The sequence below is a fragment of the Lissotriton helveticus genome, chromosome 5_1, assembly GCF_964261635.1.
Source record: "Lissotriton helveticus chromosome 5_1, aLisHel1.1, whole genome shotgun sequence".
NCBI lineage: Eukaryota > Metazoa > Chordata > Amphibia > Caudata > Salamandridae > Lissotriton > Lissotriton helveticus.
The window spans coordinates 1341292159-1341316714 of NC_136065.1; the positions used below are offsets into that span (position 1 = coordinate 1341292159).

The following is a 24556-nucleotide window of genomic DNA, read 5'->3' on the forward strand; positions in this document are numbered from 1 at the left end:
GTTAGTCCCATATCAAAGCAGCACCACTTGAAGGTCAGTGACAGTCACAAATTGTCTAACCAGTCTTGGGTGGATTTTGTAGACTTCTCTAGTAAGACGCTGAATTGTAGGTTGAAGGACAGTAAAGGGAGTGATGTTGATGGTATGATGTTGTTCTAAGAGAGCACATGTTCAGTAATTCATTTTACAGAGTTGCACCAACACCCAATAGATATCAAGCTCACTGTACCCAGGAAGCTTGCACGTGAGGCAGACCTCTGGCTATACTTCTTTGACAGTCTGGTAGTAATCCAAAGGAGAAACCTTAGATCAAGAATAGATCCACTTTGCCTTTAAAAAAGAACAAAAATATTACAAAACACATTGGTAGGTGGTTTCTTCATGCAGGCATACAAGCTCTAGAACAGTCTCCTCAAGGAAATTGGGAACATTTGTAGCCATTTCGAATTTAGAAAAGAAATATAGACCTGGCAGTTCGCAAAATCAATACTCTAATTACTTCTCAAAGTACAAGTCATAATGGCTTATATACAGTGGAGCTAAACTATGCCTCACATTCCCTATGCATGTTACTCCATGTATTTAGGATGCTGCCAGATGCTACTAGGCCAAATCTGGAACACCTTCTCCTTCCTCAAGTATGACACCAGAACACACCACTTGTCGATGACTCTTCAACCAACACGGTTTTCAAAGAATAGGCTCACACTTAAATGTGGTTTACTTAAAAAATACGTTTATTCGACACATAAAATTGCAAAATGTCAACAGTTTTGTATAAGAAATAAAAAAACAATCGATGTATTCAACATAGGCTCAGCTCTTGTGCAACAGACTTGCTCGCAAAGGTAGTTTAGGAGAACCCAGTAAAAAAAACTTGTTTAACATTTGATAAATCTCACAAAAAATACTTTTACTTTAGTGAAATACAACAAACTGTTCGAAACGTATCCTATAGCTGTAAAGAGAAGTTATATTGATAGACGGATGTTACTGATTTGTCCACAGCATCTTTCTGCTCAGTTGCAATGCGAATATCAGCCATTAAGTGTGTTGCATGCTCTTGGATTCACTTTTGAGCTATTAGAGCCTCAAAACAAGTAATCGAAACCAGTCATTCTTTCTAGTTCTTGTTTTCTGGGCAGGGCGATTATTATGTTTCATGTCATTCAGTTCACATAACACTAGTCTAGCGGTTGGCGTATGAGCAGAGGACATTACATCTAGAAACAACAGTTCCACTTCCTTAGTCGGGACACTTCTATAAAGCCCGTATTCATTCATTTGAAAGACGTTTTTACTAATCTGCATTAGAGGGGTTATATAGGAATAATCAGTTTCTTAGCTTTGTTTTAAATTTGCAATTGACAAAATATAGAAGTAGAAAAAGACTGTTTTGTTGCCTTAAGTAGAACCTTCAGACAAGATTTTAGTGAGGTCCAAAGTCACATGACCTTGATTTCTTAGCATGCTTGAAAGTGTGAATGTTAGGTAGTGAGAAGTGTACACTGCAAAATACTAAGATTTACACTAACACCAGTGCACTAGTAGCGCCACAACTACCCCGAATTCTCCAAGGGCATAGCTCCAGATATGTGAGATTTTAGAGTCAGAAAATGCTGATTCTCAAGTGTGTCGCCCCAAGACTGTTGGGCTGGCAAGACTAATCTAAGAGGAAGGCTATGCTCCAAACCTGAAGGCTGGCTGAGGTGTCTGCAAGAAAAACATCATGGTGGTTCCAGACTTGCAGCTTCTTGGTATGAAGTTCTGTAAAGTGAAAGGCGTTTGGACAGCATCGTTTCTTTTAATCTTGCGGCGTCTTGCCCAATCCACTTAATCCCTGTCCATTCATTGGTGGGGGGTGGGCGGAGTCAATGGGAGAGAGAAGGCGTTAGCAGAAGGGAAAAGTAGAACTCGTGCTACCCCAGCTGGTTTCTTACACTGTCATCAATGTACAGTAACAATCATTATACACAGCCGGTTGTTTCCTTTGTGTTTATTAATTCAGTATCACACACTTGATTTTAATAGCGGACGGAAAAACAGCATTACATTTTACTATTGATAGAGGAATACCAATTGTGAATGGTGACTTTGTGACAGTCGAAGCATCTCACTTTTTTTCCCAATAGGCCGTCTGCCTCAACCCCGAAAGACCTTTAACTGAAAGAATCGTTTGACTAAAAAAAGCATGGAGCTAGCTCGGATTGTGATCATGTTCGAGGACTAATTCAGCAGTGTTACTTGGGTTACATTTTTGTCACAATAGTATCTTGGCCATTAAGCACTAAACGGTTTTACTTCATTATAGAAAACGGCAAGATACATACATTCACCCTTGCAGCAGTGGCCAAAAATTATCCTTCGTGGAACTGATTGCCGTAAAAAAAAAAACGCACGCCAGCATCGAGAATTTTTTAGTCTTCAGCTGCTATGTAGTCAAATGTTGGGGCTCCCTTACACAGTCAAGGAGTAGGCAACCTCCCCCGCCCCCACACCTTTGGTAAAGGCAGACAGCAAGCAAAGGAAAAATAATACTTCACTGGCATATAACATGGTACTGGCAGGCACAAAGCTGATGCACCTTCCTGCGCTTGCCGAAACAAGGTAGAAGCCATCCACAGACCAAGAAGGCTCACAGGTACTCATAGCCATGGCACGTAAGCTGAAGCACAACACAGTCATGCAGCTGAGGAGTCCCTTTCCACGGCTGCAGAAGCAAGCATGAAACCAACACTGGAGGCATGTGCAGGAAAACATTGGAGGCCTGCTCTCCAGCACACAGATCCCTACTATCCCAGCAACTATCTTGCTGGCTAATGGTAATTGAAGAAGACCCCCCTACAAATACACAGTGGATACATTTAATGTAGGAACCTTAGAACACCTGTGCTGCAGCAGCCATAGGTCAAAGATTAATAAACACTCCCTTCTTAGGTGCCAGCTGGACTGAGCGGTTGAGGGGACCCTACGATGCTCTCAGCAAATAGGAGAGGCAAGCCTAGTCACATCAAGGTACCCCACGAAAGGTGCACATTATCGTGACTCTAGACCGTGCTATAGTCAACTGAGTGGGAGTAAAAGAAAAGAGTGCTGCGAGAGCACCTTGAATAACGAGCATGACCTGCAGAGGAGAGGGCTCATTACATTTTAAAACATCTACTATAAAAAATAGGTTTCACATCAACGTATAACACCCCCCAGCCCCCGTCCCATCACTGAAATGTTCTAGCTAATAACAAACCTTTCCCATTTTGAGGCACTGAAACCACAAGGTTGTTAAAGCCACCAGGGGAATAGAGTGTTTTGACAGGACAAGAGCCAGGATGCATGTGTTAAGAGCTTTACACAAACCATAATCGTGGAGGGAGAAGCTTTTAAACCTTTTATTCAAAGTGTAGAGGAGCATCGTTTGGATCTTGTACCATTTTATCTTGCAAGAATGTATTTATCAGACACTTGGAACAACCTAGGTATTTAGAAACCGGATTTAAACGCAGTAGCACCATCGGTACAGAAGACGGGAGAACATGGTCGGTGGTACAAAGTAAAAGATTCAAATTATCAGCATTTCGCAAGGGTTAACTTCATAAGGTCTTGATTTGAAACAACAGAAAAAAAAGCCTAAGGAGATCTTCTGACCCATTCTTAAAAAGGAAAAGCAAAATTAGAAGTCCCATCATGGTGGCTGTTGATACCAATGAGTCAGGCGCAGCTGGATATTACATAATAAGCAAGTTTGCAACCATGAATATTACGAACAGAATCCAGTCTGCTATGAGTAGAAGGAAAATGAGAGTTCACATTGAGCGTTGCTGACCTGCTTAAAGAAGCAAAAGATCAAGTGTCGACACATTCCAGTCATATCCTTTCTTCCCCCGGCCCCCTCCCGCCTGCACCACAAATAAGAGCTTGCTGAGAAGGGGTTCTGATTTCCTCCTCTTCTGAATTTTAACCTGCTGGGGCAGCCTTGAGGATTTTGACGTCATCTGCTGGGCGATCCTGGGAATTGGTCTCCACCATGCCTATCCGGTTCACCACACCCATGCCCTGGCAGACACGGCCAAATATGGTGTGCTTGCCATCCAGCCACTGGGTGGGTGCCAGGCTGAGGAAGAACTGACTGCCATTGGTGTCGGGTCCAGCATTGGCCATGGCAAGAATTCCTGCACCTGGAAAGAGAGGCTAGTGTTAAGCAAAGGTTTAACATGAGCTGCAGATTGATGGACCATACACCTCATCGCTTGGTGGTGAATGCACCAAAGATAGATTCTTAGATATCTGCAATGTAGGAGTCTCAGAACTTTAAATCTTTCCCTGTCATCTAATAAACCATAAACCTATTATCGACACCAAAAAAATCGCTATGACACTACTGAGCCTGATCACCATATCATGGCTGCGCAATCTACATAACCAAGAATAAAACAGCCTTGCTAAATGGTGTAATGGGAGGTATAGACGCAGTGCTTAGTTTGTAAAGAAAAATAATCATAATATTAATAATAAGAGCCAGGCCCGCGTCGGGCCCCTGCAGCCTGAACCACCCAATGCCCCTTCCAGGGCTTCCAATGACAGTACCAATACAACTACCAAGCGTCACACTCCTTTAAGTGTGACAATTTAGACTATTCCAGGTCCCCAAAGCTATAATAATGGCTTGGGTGGCAGGGAATAGTAATTTTTAATGTATATTGATTTAATAAAGAAATGTTGTTGTGCGCTTCAAACAGCGCCACCATGTGGCAGACTGTCATATGTGCCGGTGTTGACTATCAAGTGCTGGTGCCGAGGCCGTAAACCACCCGCTCCCCTTATCATTGTAAATATGCCTTTGATGATTACCGTTCCCAGTTCGCTACCCACACGGAGAGGGGTCTGAAGCAGGACAGTCACATATGCAGAACATTATGGTAATGCTCAAATATTATGAAAAGCTAGACAGGCTCAAACGATAAGTGTATCACTGCTTTGAGTGGGTAGCTTCAAATAAATATACAAAACTATACACAAATGGAACACTAGGCCGTTTGCTCTCTCTACAGTACAGGGAGGCCAAATCAGTCTCAAAAATGCCACTAGATTGGAGCGAGATACATAAGGATCACACACTCACTTAGGGTGAAAAGGAAAGCCCTCACACACCGACCTAGTCAGTGTCATGCTTCATCATCGGGCCCCACCAAAGAGGCCGAGTGCCTCTTTGGTGTGCTACAACGCCAGAAAGACTGCGGAGCTGGTTGTGTGAAGGAGGACGTGTTGTGAGGGTGAGTTAAATTAAAAGTGTCTAAACGAGTGTCAAAAAATTTTTTTTTTATTAAATGATCCCTAAGACACGAATTAACAGGTATTATGTGTCTGAATTTGGTTGCCAAGGATTAGGAATGGTAAAATTCAGAGAAATACAGTAGATAAATTAGTCAGTCAACATGTTTCTGCCATTTTGGAGGCTTAAATTTACCAAGGCATTCATCAGGACTATACCCCGGCGGTATGGACTCTCTAATCGTCCACCCTAACCAAGGGACGTGAAAGTGAAAAGAGGTGGGTGAAAAAGTGCATAAAAAAGGGAGAGCAAATGCTCAATCCCAAAAAAACTCCAAATTCGGGAGTGTTTCTGCACCTGTAAAGTGAAAGTACACATACAAACACAAACACACAACAATTAATAAATGCCCTTGCGTTTGGTTGTCGTGCTCCTTATGGTGTGGCAAAATTAGTGTGCCCAAAGTAACATGTAGGTTTAACACCATCCACATAACCCTAAAGGGATGATATCGGTAACTCTGGGACGTGGGGTGATAAGGGTGTTTTAAAATACACTTAATTTGGAAGAAATGGGTTAAAAACACTATGTACTCCTTCTGAAGGGATCAATGGACCAAAAGGTCGGTGACCCCCTAGTTTGATAATAACATACATAAATCTCACTTTAAAATTTGGCGCTACTTGCACCATGGGTCTCGGGAGGGGGGTTGGAGCGAAATTGGCACATCCTATAAATGAAAAGAGGTATTAGCCATTCGGTCCCGATATACGGGCAGTACTTAGCTCTGTTTTCAAGCAGATCAGCGTTGTGGTTCAGGAACACTCACGCCCTCGTTGCTCACAGCCCGCTTAGACACCTAGGATCTCCCTCTTGACCGGACCCCGTCGATGGAGAGCGGGGCCGGTAAGTGAGTATAAGAGCAAGGGAGCAGGGCGTTGCGTCCTTCCTGGTGGGCGTGTCCGGCCAGGAAGAGGCCAGGAGCGCGCCCGCCCCCCGCCGCAGAGGAGGCCTGACACGCACCGGTCCCGAGCAGGGCGTCGCGTCCTTCCTGGTGGGCGTGTCAGGCCAGAGAGAGGCCAGGAACGCGCCCGCCCCCCGCCTGCAGAGGAGGCTTGACACGCACCGGCCCGAGTCGGTGGGGCGATTGATTACACCGTGCTTTTATGGGGCAGTACTATTTCGAATGGAGGCTCTAAATATTCCATATCACTAAATAATGAGCAATGCAGGATTTTGCCAGCATTAAGAAATTAGAAAAAAGGGCGACTAATGAGGTCAGTAGATAGCGCCCTAGTTGTGCACTACAATAAAAATAATACTGTACTGTAGAATTAGTGTGATAAGATTCTGGGAACACGAATGCTCTGCACACTAAAGGCACGTGGCACAAACACTCACTCCAAGAATGGGGGGAGGAGAGAGAGACACTCAGCAAATAAACAAATAAAAAGAAAGAAAGCACAGAACAGGCAATTGGCTCAGAGTGGACCTTGTCAGGAATGAATACAGAGTGATGGATCAGATTATCATATTGACGCTCAGGATAATACAGTGTTCCATGGGATATCATCGTTAAGGCCGTTGGTATTAGTCCCCAGACGATACACCCAGCGTTGTTCTTTTTCAAAGAGTCTGCTTGTGATATTGGTGGTCCCTTGGAGTGCTTCAATTACAGTCCACCTCATATCATTGGGTGTGTGATTGCTGTCTAGGAAATGGCGGCTCAGCTTGGTGGTTAGTTTCTTACACCTTATATTGCTTCGGTGTTCGCATATGCGCTGTTTCACCCTGCGGGTGGTCATGCCAATGTAACGAAGCTGGCAGGTGATCATATACACGACATTCGTTGTGTTACAGTTAGTGTGTTCTCTCTGTTCCCAGACCTTCCCTGGTTCCAATGCTAAGGTTTTTGTTGCTTCTGTCAAGTGGCAGACCGCGCAGTCCGAACAAGGGTAGTGCCCAATAATTTTTGGTAGGCCCCACGCTGCGGTTATTGATGGCGCATTGTTGGTAAGTTTCTCTTTTGGCCTAGTATGGACTAGAGCATCTTTTAAGCTTCGACCTTTTTTGAAAGAAAAAAGTGGTTTCTCCCAGTTTTCTTTACAGGATGTGATGATATTCCAATGTTTGTTAATTGTCTTTTTCATTACATTGGACAGACTATTGTATGTTGTTACACACGTCAGTGGGATTGAATCCGGGTTCTTTTCCTTTTCAGCCAAGAGTACCTCTCTAGGTTGGTTTCTCGCTCTTTTTAGACCCTTATTCAAGATTGGAACTGGGTAACCCCTGTCTTTCAATTTCTCAGTAAGAATGGTTGACTGTTCCTTGAAATCAGAAAGGGCGCTACAGTTTCTTCTAAGTCTCAGATATTGCCCATACAGGAGATTCTCTTTGAGAGGGCGAGGATGAAAACTTCTAAAATCAAGAAGATAGTTTTTGGCTGTAGGCTTATGGTGGGTCTTAGTCGTGAGCCCAGTACCAACAGCAGAGATGACCACATCAAGGAAGACAATGTCTGTTTTGCTAGTGTTGTTTGTGAATCTCAGGTTATGATCTAGCGTGTTGATCCAGATCCGGAATGTGTCCAGTTCGCCATCACTCCCTGTCCAGAGAAGCAGAATGTCATCAATATAACGCTTCCAAAGAAGCATGTGAGTGGAAAACGCTGCAGTGGGGGGTAATATGAATTTGGCCTCAAAATCCGCAACGTATAATCCTGCCACGCTGGGAGCAAAGACACTGCCCATCGAGGTCCCAGAGCATTGTAGGTACAGCCTGTCTTTGAAAGAGAAAAAATTCTCTTTGAGGGCTATGGTGGCACATTCAATGATGAAGGTTTTTGGTGTCTGATAGTTCCATTCGATGGAATCTAGAGATTTCCTCAGGACATTGATGGTATCGTCCTGTGGAATACTCGTGTAAAGGCTTTCTACATCGAGGGTCACTAGGGTAACTGAATTCTCAGTGAACGTGATTTCTGATAAAAGTTTTAAGAGGCTCTTGGTGTCTTTGAGGTACGTGGGAGTGGATTGTACTAGAGGTTTCAAAAAGTAGTCACAAAATTGTGACAGGGGCTCCAGAAGCGAACCGATCCCTGACACGATGGGGCGTCCTGGTGGCGACAATCGATTCTTGTGCATCTTGGGCAGGGTGTAAAAGTATGGAATCACCTTGCTTGGATTGTTTAGGAAGTCTGCTTCGTTTTTAGACAGATGTCCGCATTCCTCAGCATGGCGGACCAGGTTTGTAATCCTTTTGGTGAGATCTGATGTAGGATCACTAGTAAGTGGGGTGTAGTTTCTGGTGTCCCCCAGCAGGTCATTACAGGTTTTTTCGTAGTCTCTGGTATTCTGGATAACTATACCTCCGCCCTTGTCTGCCGGTTTTATGGTTATAGAGGTATCATTCTGTAACGTCCGTAACGCTTGATGTTCGGCTGTGCTAAAGTTACCAAAGGTCTTAGGAGTGTTGTGTGTCTCCAGATCCTTAGATACGGCATGCTCAAAGGCGGTGATAGCCGCCGGGACAGTGTGGTTAGGAGGGGTGAAAGTGGAACTTAGTCTGAGTCCCGTGTCTCCTTTCCTGACAGCCTCATTTGGGTCTGTAATCAATCGCCCCACCGACTCGGGCCGGTGCGTGTCAAGCCTCCTCTGCAGGCGGGGGGCGGGCGCGTTCCTGGCCTCTCTCTGGCCTGACACGCCCACCAGGAAGGACGCGACGCCCTGCTCGGGACCGGTGCGTGTCAGGCCTCCTCTGCGGCGGGCGCGCTCCTGGCCTCTTCCTGGCCGGACACGCCCACCAGGAAGGACGCAACGCCCTGCTCCCTTGCTCTTATACTCACTTACCGGCCCCGCTCTCCATCGACGGGGTCCGGTCAAGAGGGAGATCCTAGGTGTCTAAGCGGGCTGTGAGCAACGAGGGCGTGAGTGTTCCTGAACCACAACGCTGATCTGCTTGAAAACAGAGCTAAGTACTGCCCGTATATCGGGACCGAATGGCTAATACCTCTTTTCATTTATAGGATGTGCCAATTTCGCTCCAACCCCCCTCCCGAGACCCATGGTGCAAGTAGCGCCAAATTTTAAAGTGAGATTTATGTATGTTATTATCAAACTAGGGGGTCACCGACCTTTTGGTCCATTGATCCCTTCAGAAGGAGTACATAGAGTGCGTTTTTAACCCATTTCTTCCAAATTAAGTGTATTTTAAAACACCCTTATCACCCCACGTCCCAGAGTTACCGATATCATCCCTTTAGGGTTATGTGGATGGTGTTAAACCTACATGTTACTTTGGGCACACTAATTTTGCCACACCATAAGGAGCACGACAACCAAACGCAAGGGCATTTATTAATTGTTGTGTGTTTGTGTTTGTATGTGTACTTTCACTTTACAGGTGCAGAAACACTCCCGAATTTGGAGTTTTTTTGGGATTGAGCATTTGCTCTCCCTTTTTTATGCACTTTTTCACCCACCTCTTTTCACTTTCACGTCCCTTGGTTAGGGTGGACGATTAGAGAGTCCATACCGCCGGGGTATAGTCCTGATGAATGCCTTGGTAAATTTAAGCCTCCAAAATGGCAGAAACATGTTGACCGACTAATTTATCTACTGTATTTCTCTGAATTTTACCATTCCTAATCCTTGGCAACCAAATTCAGACACATAATACCTGTTAATTCGTGTCTTAGGGATCATTTAATAAAAAAAAAATTTTTTTGATACTCGTTTAGACACTTTTAATTTAACTCACCCTCACAACACGTCCTCCTTCACACAACCAGCTCCGCAGTCTTTTCTGGCATTGTAGCACACCAAAGAGGCACTCGGCCTCTTTGGTGGGGCCCGATGATGAAGCATGACACTGACTAGGTCGGTGTGTGAGGGCTTTCCTTTTCACCCTAAGTGAGTGTGTGATCCTTATGTATCTCGCTCCAATCTAGTGGCATTTTTGAGACTGATTTGGCCTCTCTCTTTTTGTTTATCTACATTGAACCGGGGATTGAGAGAAGCCTTCTTGACTCTCCCTACCTCTCCCATTGTTGTTGTTTTTTCTCTCTACAGTACTACACATAATCCATTCTAGCATACTAGTTTTAACCTCGCTGTTCCCAAACTTTTAACTTCCCAATACTGTGTGCTTCTGAGTCCCTATTCTTTGCAGTCTTCCACTTCAAAAGTCTCTGTAGTTCAACGTCTGGATGTTGCTTTCATCCACTGTCCATAAAGAACAGAGGTCTGCTCAGCTCTTCATACACGACTACAGGTATTAAACTAACGATCAAGATGAGTAAGATGTAAGGCAGTAGGTCATGAAACAAAGTGGTTAGTGGTACACACAAAAAAATACAAAACGCTAGTAGCATGAAAGGATGCAATTCTACGGGTGATACATTCGGGAGGGGCGAGAATTCTACAAGGCAACAGAGTAGGATGAGTTTTTAGAGCTGGAGAACACAGACATTACCATGGAGCTTCTAGGATAGCAGCTCGTGGAGTTAACAGGACAGATGACAAGACAGCAGTACATACCACAATCTTAAATGTCATAATTCAAGAGTAACATCAGAAGGCTATAGAAGAGAGGCATAGCACAACACAAATTGTGAACTCAGGAGTAACACTAAGTTGTCATAGAAAAGCAGAATATGATACAAAGCAAAAAGTTTAAAGCTAACAGTGGCATGGGATGCTCATAAACGGGGACACTATGCAACGCTGAACAGGAGATGTGTACCTAAAGGGAGTAGCTTCAAGAAATACAAAAGAGTTTTACATTAGAGTGGCTCACAATTTCAAATTGAAGGCAGCATCCTCATATGTAACAGAATTGAGGTGGGGTCCTAGGACCGCCGCACCTGAGAAGAGACACGTCTAATGGCTAGAGGTGCCGAACTTGGAACACAGGAGACAGGCTTGAATCCCGGCCTCGTGTCAGCGTGCAGTGATTCTGGGCATACCACAATTAAGTCTGGGCAGTGAACTCAGACCGTGGGGGTTTCCGCCCTCCGTGTTACGCGGAGTCCCCAAAAATGTTGTTCCGTGTAGCTGAGTTTTTCCTCACTCGTGCTAGTCAACATCAAGTTGGCAAACGCAAGCGAGGAAAATCCACCTCCCAGCGAGATTTTTCCCAATTCGCACTCGGCAACTTCAAGTTGGCAAGCGTGAGCGAGGGAAATCAACCTCCCGGCGAGATTTCTAAATGCGGGCGGGTAGATTTCTCAATGCGAGTGGCCGTGTATGCTCACAACCGCTCGCGTTAAGAAACCGTCCGTCCGCATTAGAAAGCTGCGGTCGAGTAGAAAATCTACTCGAGTGGCAGAAAGGATGCAGAGCCCACTTGCGTTGTGCATGGTGCCATTCGCGATAATTTCACAGCGAGGACAAACACCTTAGCTGAAAATTACAGCAAAAGGCATTTTTCTAACGAACTCTGCTGCTTGCGGAGCTACGCGCAGCTGGGCAGAATGTTTTTTTTTTGCACTTTGGAAACTCCGCCCAGGCTTAGCCACAATCTTTGTGCCTAAAAAGAAATTATAAAAAAATATGAAATGCTTTTTAAACGACCTCTAGTCAGGTTCACACTATCAAAAAAAATCTCAGGAGGAACTGAACGATGTTACGGGCACAGTCTAGTTGATCAGTATCTGAAGTTCCTAGTGGTTATCAAAGGGCTAATAATTACCTCGGGATTAGTAATATAATTTGCGATTAAAATGCGTTAAATACATTTTGGGTCGCAGTCTACTAAACATTTTAAATCCAATGTTAATTTCATTATAGCCTGCAGATGGCAGTGTCGCCTCGTTTACAAATATGTATTTTCCCCTCCCTCGAATGTACAAGCAGCCCTTCCTCAAGTCTTACAACATACAGCTGATTTTTGCATTAAAATGGTAATGTTTGGATTATTTAAGGCTTGTGTTACGTTAGAAGCAAATAGTTAGTGTTAAAGAAAGGATACCATGCCTGCGATGAGTGGATAGATAGTGTAGGTCCAGTTTGGAGAGCCTGCACTACATGGACAGAGGGCAAGGATTGACCGAGTCTGTAACGGATGAACAGACAGGCTGGGGACAGATAGAGAGCCTTAGGTGGTGTTGAGGATCAACATATGCGGGAAACGGAAGGCCAGAGTCAGATATGGAGAAAAATGATGAAGAAATGACCGTACAAGGAGACAAACTGGTAAGTTAAAGGACAAAGTGACTGGAGGCAGCGAATATGAAATACAAGCGGCGAGGGGGGGGGGAGGGCGCGGGAGTCTAGACAATTAGAGTTTGGGATGAAAGCATGTGTGCCAATGTTTTAAACTAGTTTCGTGCAGAGGAAAGATCATCCCCAGAAATGGTCCGTCCACCATTGATGAAGGTACTTCACCCCTCCCCTACCTTTGCCCCACCTTCGTTCCTGTCGATATGTGGGGCATATGCTTTCAAGCACTCTTTGTGGTAGGTTAATTCAGACTATAACCACTTGTCTATTAATAACGCTAAATTTGACTTATTAAAAAACCTCTTAATGGAACACAAGACTGAATGAGCTGCAGAGCAAAGGTAGGGAGGGGGGGGAGAAAAAAGGCAGAAGAAACACTGCATATAATAAAAGAAAAAAAGGGAAAAGGGAAACATTTTCAGAGGGGAAGGGGGGGGAAGAAGAAAGTTAAGTTAAAAACTGCTACAATCAAACATTATACAAACATCAGTTACAACAAGCACTGATGACAAATCGACTTTCACCAAAGACATTTTTGTGGGTATAAAATCGCTCACAATACAAATTCTAACCTTCCAGTCATAAAATGGTCACTTCCTTTCCAACTAAAATTGATAAACTAGCAGCTTCTATCTTACTCCCTCCACACGTTTTAATTAGAAGAGAGGCATGTCACTGTGCATGGCAGCTCATGCTGCTGTATCCATGCAAAGTAGCATGTACCTCTTTTCCACTTCATATTTATCAAAGGAAAAGAAAGATATGGCACTGCAAAGTCTTTAAAGTGCCAGAGGTTACTTTGTAGAAAAATACAACTTTAGGGCAGCTCTGCAATGTTCCATTGGAGGCCTTTCAATGGGCAAATAAAGTTATTTGTATGAAGTTTCCCTTGGTGCAACTGCTGAATGATGGAGTTTCTCATAAGTAAAACATGAGGTATATTTTCTTGACAAAAAAAATCATAAAGGAATAATTTCCAGGTACCAAGATGATGCATTCCACTCGGAGCAGAGGCACTATACTTCTAGAAATCGATTCCATTCTTCTAGTAATACCTTTGTTTTCTCAATGTCACATAGTGCTACATGGCCTTCTACAGTATCTCGCCAAAACCTACAACTCATATACAAACAATACAGCACTGATTAAAGTTTCACTTGCCTGTAAATTTCAGATCGGGATGAAGCTCGTCCTCAAACTGTTTTCCAAATATCGAAGCACCGCCGCGACCTGGCACAGGAGAGAAACAAATTCTTGAGGGCACTGGAAAAGCTTTTGCAGTTGCGTCAATGCCAACTACTCACAAATTGTGCAGACAGTTGTGAACAAAAAATCGATCCAAGAGACTAATCTTTACTGCTGCTATATACCTGCAAATCTATTTTCCACCCCATGGCATAAGCCTTTTTAGAGCGTTCTTTAATGTGCATAGAACTTCACCTATTTTGTGAAAAGTAATGACATTCCATTGCAGGATTGACCAAGCAGGTTCAGATGGCCCCTTCCATGACAGAGATCAGAATAATCAACATTCTACTAACAGAGTTCTAGGTTAATTCCTTGCATGTTAATGCATCTACCGGAAATATCCTGAACGTTCATTTCTTGTTGGTTTGGCCTTCATTCTGTTCAGCAAAAGTAAATAATTTATGAAAGTATTATCACTAGAACAGCAGCCTGGTCTGGACAGTTTTGTTAGGACATGTCATTCGGCCCTCGTTTATTTCTGCCTCCGTAGGGAAACCGAGTACAGCATCACCAAATAAACCTGTGGAGCTATGAGGCACAAAGCCAGTTACTAAACAGTCGGTATATGAAGGCCTACCCCCTTTTCACTACTTTAAGCACAACCTTTAATCACAAAAATGCCAACCTCATGGAATTGTGAAGTTTCAAACCTACCACTCATGGAAAAGTAAGTAAACGGTCGTCTTGGACAGTATCAAAGACAAATTTCGTAGCATTTTCTGCCTTACCGGTTCCAGTGGGGTCTCCTCCTTGGACCATAAAATCTTTGATAATTCGATGAAATTTGGTGCCATTGTAATAACCTCGTCGGGCCAACTCAGCAAAGTTTTTGCACGTTCTGGGGGCATGTCTCCAGTAAAGCTCCAGGACAATTGTGCCCATGCTGGCAGGAGATTAAAATAATGAATGAGGATTATTAAGAAGCAATGACGTGCAAGTAAAATAATAAATATTATTTTCCATGCTGTATGCATTTAAATGCCCAGTAAGTACATTTAACATTTCGTTTTCTCAAACACAATTACTAATCTTTATTGAAGTGTAATCAATGACAAGAAAGGTTTGATATACTTAGTGGGTAGTAGTGAAAAGAAAGGCACCGGCGTGTGCCTTACAAAAACAGATATGTCACTTTAAATAAGAACCTTCAAATAGATCGCTTTTTGTCCTTTGAAAACTTTATAACTGCAATGGTTGTGTGTTTTTAAACGCACTGATGTCAGCTGAATTAGTATAAACAAAGACAAGCATGTTTCATGAAGCATGATATAAGCGCAACTACAGCAGAAAACTGAGTGGGGACCTCATTACTGTGTGCCGATTGAATTGGTACAATGAGTTTTTATAAGCAGCGAGACACAGATCAGTTCGGGTGAAAGCGAAACGCTGTTGGGGACGATTGGTGTTCACTTTCAAGATCCATCCATGATTTCAGACTTGTTACTCCACTGCTGAATGCTTTAAAATCGAGGGGTGGGTTCGAGATAAAAAAAATAATAAATAAAATAAAAAAGTAAATGGAACGAGAGGCCATTGGGAAAATTGCACACCTCCTCTTGATTCCTTAGTTCCTTGGCCGTGAGCTCGCCGGAAGTTCTTCTTCATATGTCAGCAGGGTGTCTTTGCAGTATATCAGATCTACAATCCATTGTTTGACCTTAGGGGCACTTGTCCCGCTCCAGCTAATTGAAATACGACGTTTGCAACTACAGAAAACTTACGCCTTGTAGCTTTCATCTTCGGTACCAGTCCCAGTAAACATGAGCGTATTGTACAACCAACAGGAACCGCAACCATAGTACTTAATATCTGCGTTACCTTCTCCCAGTACTCCGCCACCTTGGGACACCACCAGGCAAGATGGATGAAGTCAGCTCCCTCCACTTGACATCTCTTGCATTTTGAATCCACGCTTAACCCGTACCTATGGAGTCGCTCTGGTGTATAAAAGGTCTGGTGCAAGTATTTAAAGGGTATTATTCGGAGGTTCCCGTTAGGGGTTAGCAGACCTGTAAGCGTACATGCTAATGTCCATTCCTCCGTCGTCAATGGGGTGTCTAGACTACCATTCCATTTGTCTAGTACCTTCCCTGAGTTACCCGCTATATCCTCTTGCAATTTAGCATAGAGTTTAGAAACTATATGATGTGCTGTGGGTATTGTGAGCAATAGTTGTAATGGGGATAATTGCTGCGGTTCCACAGGATAAGATGGATATAATTCTCTTATCGCCCTTTGTAATCTATAATATGTAAATTTGAAAAGTGGCGTTGGGTTGCTTATGAAGGTCAATTAGTCTATGGTCCTAAATTGTCTATCCCGATACAGATCGCCCACCCTATCTATACCCACTTGTTTAAGCAGATCCATTCCCACCTTTTCTTGAGTGACCGAAAGTGCTGGGTGGTAGTGTAATGGAAGTGCGGCTGCGTATAGCGGTAACTTGTTCGCCTTCTTACCCATTAAAAACCAAGCTTCATTGGTTGCGTCTATCGTGTTTATGTCCTAAGCATGCAACGGGGACCGCCGGTGTGGCAAAATAGCTGATAGCGGTATGGGTAGTGCATCCCCTTCCTCTATTGCAACGTGTGTGAGAAACGGGATTTCGTGATACCAGTAATGCGCATACTGCGCCTGGGCACATAAATAATAAAGCAGAAAGCCTGGTACCTTAAACCCACCTTGCAAATATGGCAAAGTTAACGTTCGCAACTCAATCCTCGCTTGTTTCCCTGCCCATATTAGACTGAGTACCATCGCAGTCATTCTGCGGAATACTGCCGGTGGTTTTATGGGAATGTTATTGAACAAATAAAGAAATTTCAGCAATAGAACCATTTTCACTATAGCCGCCCGATCTGCTAGTGACAGCGGTAGACTGTTCCAGCTCTTGATTTTCTCCTCCATATCCCCTATCACCCTGCCATAATTTGTACGAATGACAAGTTCTGGGTCTCTGTGGAACCAGACCCCTAGATATCGTATTGGGTCTGTTTGCCATTCTAAGGGGTAGTCTATAGGGAATGGGCAAGTGGTGTCAGTCAATGAAATGATTTGCGACTTGGACCAATTTATTTTGAGTCCGGAATGCTGTCCAAATTTTATATACTCACGCAATAAGGAATTTAGGTTTTGTTCCGGGTCTCGGACATAAAGCAACATATCATCCGCATATAATGATGTGTAATGGGCGTTTTGGGAATTGAAGTGCAGAATAATGGTGTCCTTGTCGAATTTTGCAGGCTAACGGCTCCAATACAAGGGCAAACAATAAAGGAGACAGGGGACAGCCTTGCCGTGTGCCCCTGGATATTTTAATTGGGCCTGATATGTATTTATTAATATTAATGCGTGCAGATGGGCTAGTATATAACATTGACACCCATTGTAAAAATACAGGTGGAAAACCCATGCGCAGCAGAACCGCGTGAAAATAGGGCCATTCAATAGTGTCAAAGGCTTTAGCCGCATCCAGTAGTACTGCTGCTGCTTTAGTTTGAGGAATCAAGTAATGCAATAGTGCAAAGAGCGTTCGTGTGTTGTGCGCCGTTGATCGAGCCGGAATGAAACCCGATTGGTCCAGCAGGACAATAGCGGCATCAACGGCTGGAGACGCGTGGCAAGCAACTTAGCAATAATCTTTGTATCCACATTCATTAGTGACAGGGGCCTATATGAGTAACAAGACTCCTGATCCTCATCTGGTTTAAGCAATGCAATCAACATTGCTTCGCGCTAAGTGGGTGGGAGCAATTGTTTGTCGTGGGCATCCCCGTACATCTGCACCAGGCGCGGAGCTAGTAAGTCTGCAAATGCTTTATAAAATTCCCCCGTGAAGCCATCAGGGCCCGGCGCCTTTCCATTTGGCACTGATTTTATAATTTCAGTTACTTCCTCAACAGTAACCGGTCGTGATAGGTATTCTCTATGAGCGTCTGACAGCCATGCAATTGACACGTCCGACAGGTAGGTCATAATTTCATCGTCAGTAGCAGTCGGGCGTGAAGTGTATAGATCCTCATATGTGGTCATAAATTCACGTAATATTGTACGTGTCTCCCACATAGGAGTCCCTTCAGTGTTTTTAATCACCTGGACCAATTGTGGAGCGCGCCCCGTGCCTATTTTATGCGCTAAAGTTTTACCTGGCCTACCACCTTCACCATACACACGTGCTTTTTGACGTCTCATGACATATTTTAACTCATCGTCCTCAAAAGGCTGGTATTCGTCCAGTGTTTTCTTTATGGTCGCCTAATAGTGTGGCATCTCGTGTACGTTCATATTGCTGTTCTAGGGCCCGTAATGCATTTTCGCGTATATTAAGCTGCTGTCTAATGTCCTTGAGGATGCCTGCGGTGGTGCTGATACATAGTCCCCAAATTGTCGCTTTAAATGCCTCCCATAATATCCCTGGGTCTTCAGTTGTGGGGGTGTTTAATTCAAAGTACTCCACTATAGCATTGTGTATAGTGTCGGTGTATACCGAATCAAGTAGCGCCTTAGCGTTAAACCTCTAGCTAAAAGGAGGCGGGGAGTAGTGTGGTATTGTTAGCGACAGCAAAACTGGGTTATGATCGGATACTGTTCTAGGCAAATGTCTGACCGAGTTCACCCAAAGTGATATTTCCCTGGTACCTAACCAGTAGTCAATGCGTGACCAGCTATTGTGAGTAGCCGTGATGTGAGTGGCCTCGGTGTGGTTTGGGTGCCTTGCCCTCCATATGTCTGTAAGAGTCAGATCTGACATAATATCTCATAACATGGCAAGTGCACGTGTGTGACGTTCTGTCCCACGGCTGGAACGGTCCAGATTGTCCTGTAATGCAATATTAAAGTCACCTCCCCATAGTAAAGGGATATCCCGGAGGTCCGACAGGGCACATCTAACCCTGTGGAAGAACCCAGGATCGTCTACGTTAGGGCCATAAGTATTAATTATTGCCAGTTGCTGACCACGCATGACCCCCACAATTATCACGTAATGACCCTCATCATCCTTCACGGAAAGTTGACCCGCACCAAGGTTTGTACATACGTATTTGATTTATCCAATTTCTATATTTCACAGTGATAACAGATATTCAGACAGAAACTTCCCACACATAAGAATTTCAAAACAAGCATTTACAATGCAATGGTCTCGGCATCATTAAAGGAAGAGCTATTGGCATTGCTCATGACATTTCTTTTTTTTCCTTTAAATCATAAACAAATGACATTGTCATTTACATTGCCAATACACAGCACTCTGCACTCAACAGCACACAGCACTCTGCACTCAACAGCACTCTGCACTCAACAGCACACAGCACTCAACAGCACACACCGCTCTGCACCTGCACTTACTGCTCTGCACACCTACTCTGCATTCTGCCCTCACTACTCTGACCTCACTACTCTGCACTCTGACCTCACTACTCTCCACTCTGACCTCACTACTCTCCACTCTGACCTCACTACTCTCCACTCTGACCTCACTACTCTCCACTCTGCACTCAACAGCACACAGCACTCTGCACTCAACAGCACACAGCACTCTGCACTCAACAGCACACACCGCTCTGCACCTGCACTTACTGCTCTGCACACCTACTCTGCATTCTGCCCTCACTACTCTGACCTCACTACTCTGCACTCTGACCTCACTACTCTGCACTCTGACCTCACTACTCTGCACTCTGACCTCACTACTCTGCACTCACTAGTCTGCACTCTGACCTCACTAGTCTGCACTCTGACCTCACTACTCTGCACTCTGACCTCACTACTCTGCACACTCACTACTCTGCACTCTGCACACTCACTACTCTGCACTCTGCACACTCACTACTCTGCACTCTGCACACTCTCTACTCTGCACTCTGCACACTCTCTACTCTGCACACTCTCTACTCTGCACACTCTCTACTCTGCACACTCTCTACTCTGCACACTCTCTACTCTGCACACTCTCTACTCTGCACACTCTCTACTCTGCACACTCTCTACTCTGCACACTCTCTACTCTGCACACTCTCTACTCTGCACACTCTCTACTCTGCACACTCTCTACTCTGCACACTCTCTACTCTGCACACTCTCTACTCTGCACACTCTCTACTCTGCACACTCTCTACTCTGCACACTCTCTACTCTGCACACTCTCTACTCTGCACACTCTCTACTCTGCACACTCTCTACTCTGCACACTCTCTACTCTGCACACTCTCTACTCTGCACACTCTCTACTCTGCACACTCTCTACTCTGCACACTCTCTACTCTGCACACTCTCTACTCTGCACACACACTACTCTGCACACACACTACTCTGCACACACACTACTCTGCACACACACTACTCTGCACACACACTACTCTGCACACACACTACTCTGCACACACACTACTCTGCACACACACTACTCTGCGCACACACTACTCTGCGCACACACTACTCTGCGCACACACTACTCTGCGCACACACTACTCTGCGCACACACTACTCTGCGCACACACTACTCTGCGCACACACTACTCTGCGCACACACTACTCTGCGCACACACTACTCTGCGCACACACTACTCTGCACACACACTACTCTGCACACACACTACTCTGCACACACACTACTCTGCACACACACTACTCTGCACACACACTACTCTGCACACACACTACTCTGCGCACACACACACTCACTCTGCACACACACTCACTCTGCACACACACTCACTCTGCACACTCACTCACTCTGCACACTCACTCTGCACACTCACTCTGCACACTCACTCTGCACACTCACTCTGCACACTCACTCTGCACACTCACTCTGCACACTCACTCTGCACACTCACTCTGCACACTCACTCTGCACACTCACTCTGCACACTCACTCTGCACTCACTACTTCACACTCTGCGCACTCTGCACTCACACTCACCTTCTGCCTCACAGAGGGATGAAGTGAGCGCCGTTCTACTGGGCAGACCGGGGGTCGGGCGGGAGGGTCACCAGGGGTGCGCACGGCTTATAGAGCTATACTGATCAACACAATATTCTCCGGAGTGCCATCCATCTACCGCAGTAGCAGAAATTAGTTTGAAAGCATTGTCGAAGAATGCAAAAAAAGCACCTCATTTAGAAGCGATGAACAGAATTCAATTTTTAGAGCTCCCATGATGTGAAAACAATTTACAATGTACTGTGAACAAACTATTTACGAAGATAAAATATTAGTGAGATAGGTAGTAATCCTTATGCATATTGCCAGATAAGCAGGTGCACCAATGGTCCTCTACACTGGAAAGTCATTTTGAGGATGTAAACACTTCTCAGAAGACAATCTCCTTGACTACAGCGGACCTGCAACAGTCTGCAAAATGTCATGACATTTTGTGTTTATGTACTCTGCTGTATAGATATTTATTGCCCTAATTTCTTTTCAGTATTAGAGGATATCTTTGAAAATACAAGCCTATTATGGAAGTGGAAAGAAATGATTATGATCATCGTGGCTAACACAAAGGTGCAGTGAGGAAAGTGAGTGGCAGATATCGCCACCTCATGGTAACTGAGTATAGTGGGTCCAGTGGTAGCTTGCACAGCCACGTTCTTTCACTCTGTGTCCAGACTTTGACACTGTGGAATGGGGTTCAAGTCCCAGCGTCGGCTCTCCCAGAGATTACAAAAAAACATGCTGATCGAAAGAAATAAAATTAAACAATACCGATTGGCGTGACGAGGATAAATCCATGTGCAGTGCACTGCCCCCTTGCATTGTAGACACCGCAGCCCAAGAAAACATGATTGACGGAGCAAAACGGTGGTCTAATTGTCCATAGCCAAAGTATATAACAAGCTGAGGATCAACGGGCGTGAAACAGCGTGGTGGGCGCGCACGTGACGCAGCGTGGGCGTGCACATCAGCTGAAGATCGCCGGAGAAGACACCGAGTCTGCCTGCTGCCGTGACTGACCCGCTGGAGGGAAAGAGCCCGGTGAGTGGGTGTAGAGGGGTGGGGGGGGCAGAGAGGGAGTGGGCAGAGAGGGAGGGTGTGTGTGTGTGTGTGTGTGTGCGTGCGTCTGTCTGTCTATGTGTGTCTGGGGCGTGCCTGCCTGCCTGTGTGTGCGCGCGTCCACAGACCCTGGTAGGCTCGTGCACCGCTCTGTCCTCCCTTGAGAGCGAACTCAACTGCAATAGGGCTCGATGCCGAGCCCTAAAAAGGAGTTGATTGTAGATTTTTCAATTTTCTTTATTCAAGTTCTTGGTTAAAATTCACAGAATTGCTAGTTGCCAACGCGTTTCGTCACATCCGTGACTTCTTCAGGGCTCAAAAGTTAATATTCTGACAGATTTTCTAGTTAGCGACAGCCACCATACAGTCTCTACGTATTCTGGTCTGATATATTCACATTGATATGTCCAGCGTGTTCCCCTCAAAACATTTTTTAAGACTCGACAAAAAGAACAGGAGGTACCTTCCCTGTGTTGCACTGAATGTTTTGAGGGGTACATGCCGGACATATCAATGTGAACATATCAGACCAGAATACGTAGAGACTATATGGTGGCTGACGCTAACTAGAAAATCTGTCAGAATATTAACTTTTGAGCCCTGAAGAAGTCACGGATGTGACGAAACGCGTTGGCAACAAGCAATTCTGTGAATTGTAACCAAGAACTTGAATAAAGAAAATTGAAAAATCTACAATCAACTCCTTTTTTTTAAAATTCTTATGTGTGGGAAGTTTCTGTCTGAATATCTGTTATCACTGTGAAATATAGAAATTGGATAAATCAAATACGTATGTACAAACCTTGGTGCGGGTCAACTTTCCGTGATATAAGTTTCAGTGGCATTAGTCACTTTCAGGGGGGTGTATATGGGTCACATCCTCGACCGTGTCGCACAAGGAATCACTTGCTAAATAGGCACTTACTAATAGTGAAAATTTGTGCTGGACATTATAGTTCTGACCCTTGAGCGCTTTTGTGAGCCCTCATCATCCTTAATGCCCTCTCTGACAGTGAAGTGTATTCCCTTTCTGATGAGAATAAGAACACCCCTGGAGTATGCAGAGTAGTTTGAGCTGTGCACTGATTCCGCCCAACTCAACCCTATTGTCTTATTTGTATTAGCTGAGATGTGTGTCTCTTGGAAGAGAGCAATATCTATATTCTGCCTGTTTAAATATGCAAACACTTCGGGTTATTCAAGCCTCTGACATTCCAGGTCAATAGATTTATATGTTTTGGTTGTAGTGTATCAGCGAACCTTGATATAGCAACATATCATAGTAGACATATCTAACATTTTTAGCATACATATCCATAGAATGTCACCTCCGGGGCCATGCAACAGTACAAACACAGTAAATAGCCAGAAGTCTGCGATGTGTCTCAAGTGCGTCGGTCAATTAATAACAACCCAACATCCCCCCTGCCTCCCTCCACCCGCTTCAGCATCCCAATTATGCCAAAGAGACCCATATACAAATCACACGCAACTTCAAACCATGTTTGGGGAGCACCCATTTGGGGGAAGCACCCATTTGGGGGGTCCACCCGGTGCACACATCTGCATCTACATAATGGATGTGGTCAGGTGCTCATTAACTGTATGAATGTGGGACATTCCAACCGAGTACATGTAACAATCCCAGCTCAGGTGGGGCACAACAAAAAGAGGGTACGGCCATCTGCCCAACACCCACCCAGACACACAATAAACCTTCACATAGAATGCACCAAGTGCCTCTAGGACATAGGCGATTATATTTTCACTGCAAAGGGTAGAAGGCACACAATGTCGTCACAGAGTATTTCCAAATATTTTTCCACAGCTCCTCCATCTTACACACAAAATCACATATGATTAACATCATATGTCAGCAACCGTGTTTTCAGTGCACCTCTAAATCTCCAACCCCCACATGGTCTATATATCGTGTAGAGCGTGATCTAGATTGGACACGAACAGTCTATCAGCCAGTACCAATTCCCGCACAGTCATTTTTTGGCAGATGGGAACTCGCACCAATTCCAGCAATGTGTATTAGTTCATTATAGCCAGTCAATTGGAGTGGAAAGTTCATACAGCCAGTTCCAAAAATCCAGAGCTTCCCCATCTGCAGCACAACAGCAGGTCAGTCATGTGATCCTCCCCCAATGATCAATCAACAACCCTAGAGAGGTGCATAGTTACGCCTTACCAGAAGTATGTTCCTCAGATGTAGTCTCTCATATTCTACCAGTGCCATCTCAGTCCGAATCGTGTTGGCTTTCTTCTCTGCTTTTCTCTTTGCGTTTGCGGGTTAGTGTTTTTATGAAATCTTGCGCAGCTTGCGGTGTCTGAAGTATAGTGACGCGCCCTTCCTGTGTTACCTTAAGTCGCGCTGGATAGAGCATGGCATATTCCACACCCAGGTCTCTCAGCTTTTTCTTCGCCGGATTGTATTCTTTTCTTGCCAGCTGGACCACCATCGTGTAATCCGGATAGAACTCCAATTTATTTCCTTGATAGTTAATTTCGCCTTTCTCGCGGCCTAACCTCAAAAATGGCGTCTCTATCCCTATAATTGAGTACACGGTCAACAATTGGACGCGGAGGGACACCTGGCTTAGGCCGCGGGGCAAGAGACCGATGTGCACGTTCCACCAGCAGGACTGTCGAAAAAGATTCAGCGCCAAAAAGATTACGGAACCTGGCTTAGGCCGCGGGGCGAGAGACCGATGTGCACGTTCCACCAGCAGGACTGTCGAAAAAGATTCAGCGCCAAAAAGATTACGGATCATTTCCTCCACATAAATCTCCGTTTTAAATAGCACGTCATAA

At 44.7% G+C, this 24556-nt stretch overlaps 1 protein-coding gene across 1 annotated transcript in view; it reads right to left on the bottom strand.

Annotated features, from left to right (window-relative positions):
• Positions 1-714: 714 nt before the first annotated feature.
• The window catches only part of PPIL1 (peptidylprolyl isomerase like 1), a 30652-nt gene continuing 6810 nt past the window's right edge, over positions 715-24556 (bottom strand). Inside the window, exons 2-4 of the mRNA XM_078644211.1 lie at positions 14466-14620; positions 13651-13719; positions 715-4172 (exon numbers count right to left, since the gene is read on the bottom strand). Of these exons, the coding sequence (XP_078500337.1) occupies positions 3952-4172; positions 13651-13719; positions 14466-14620 (445 nt within the window). The 3' untranslated portion in view covers positions 715-3951. The remainder of the gene's footprint in view (positions 4173-13650; positions 13720-14465; positions 14621-24556) is intronic.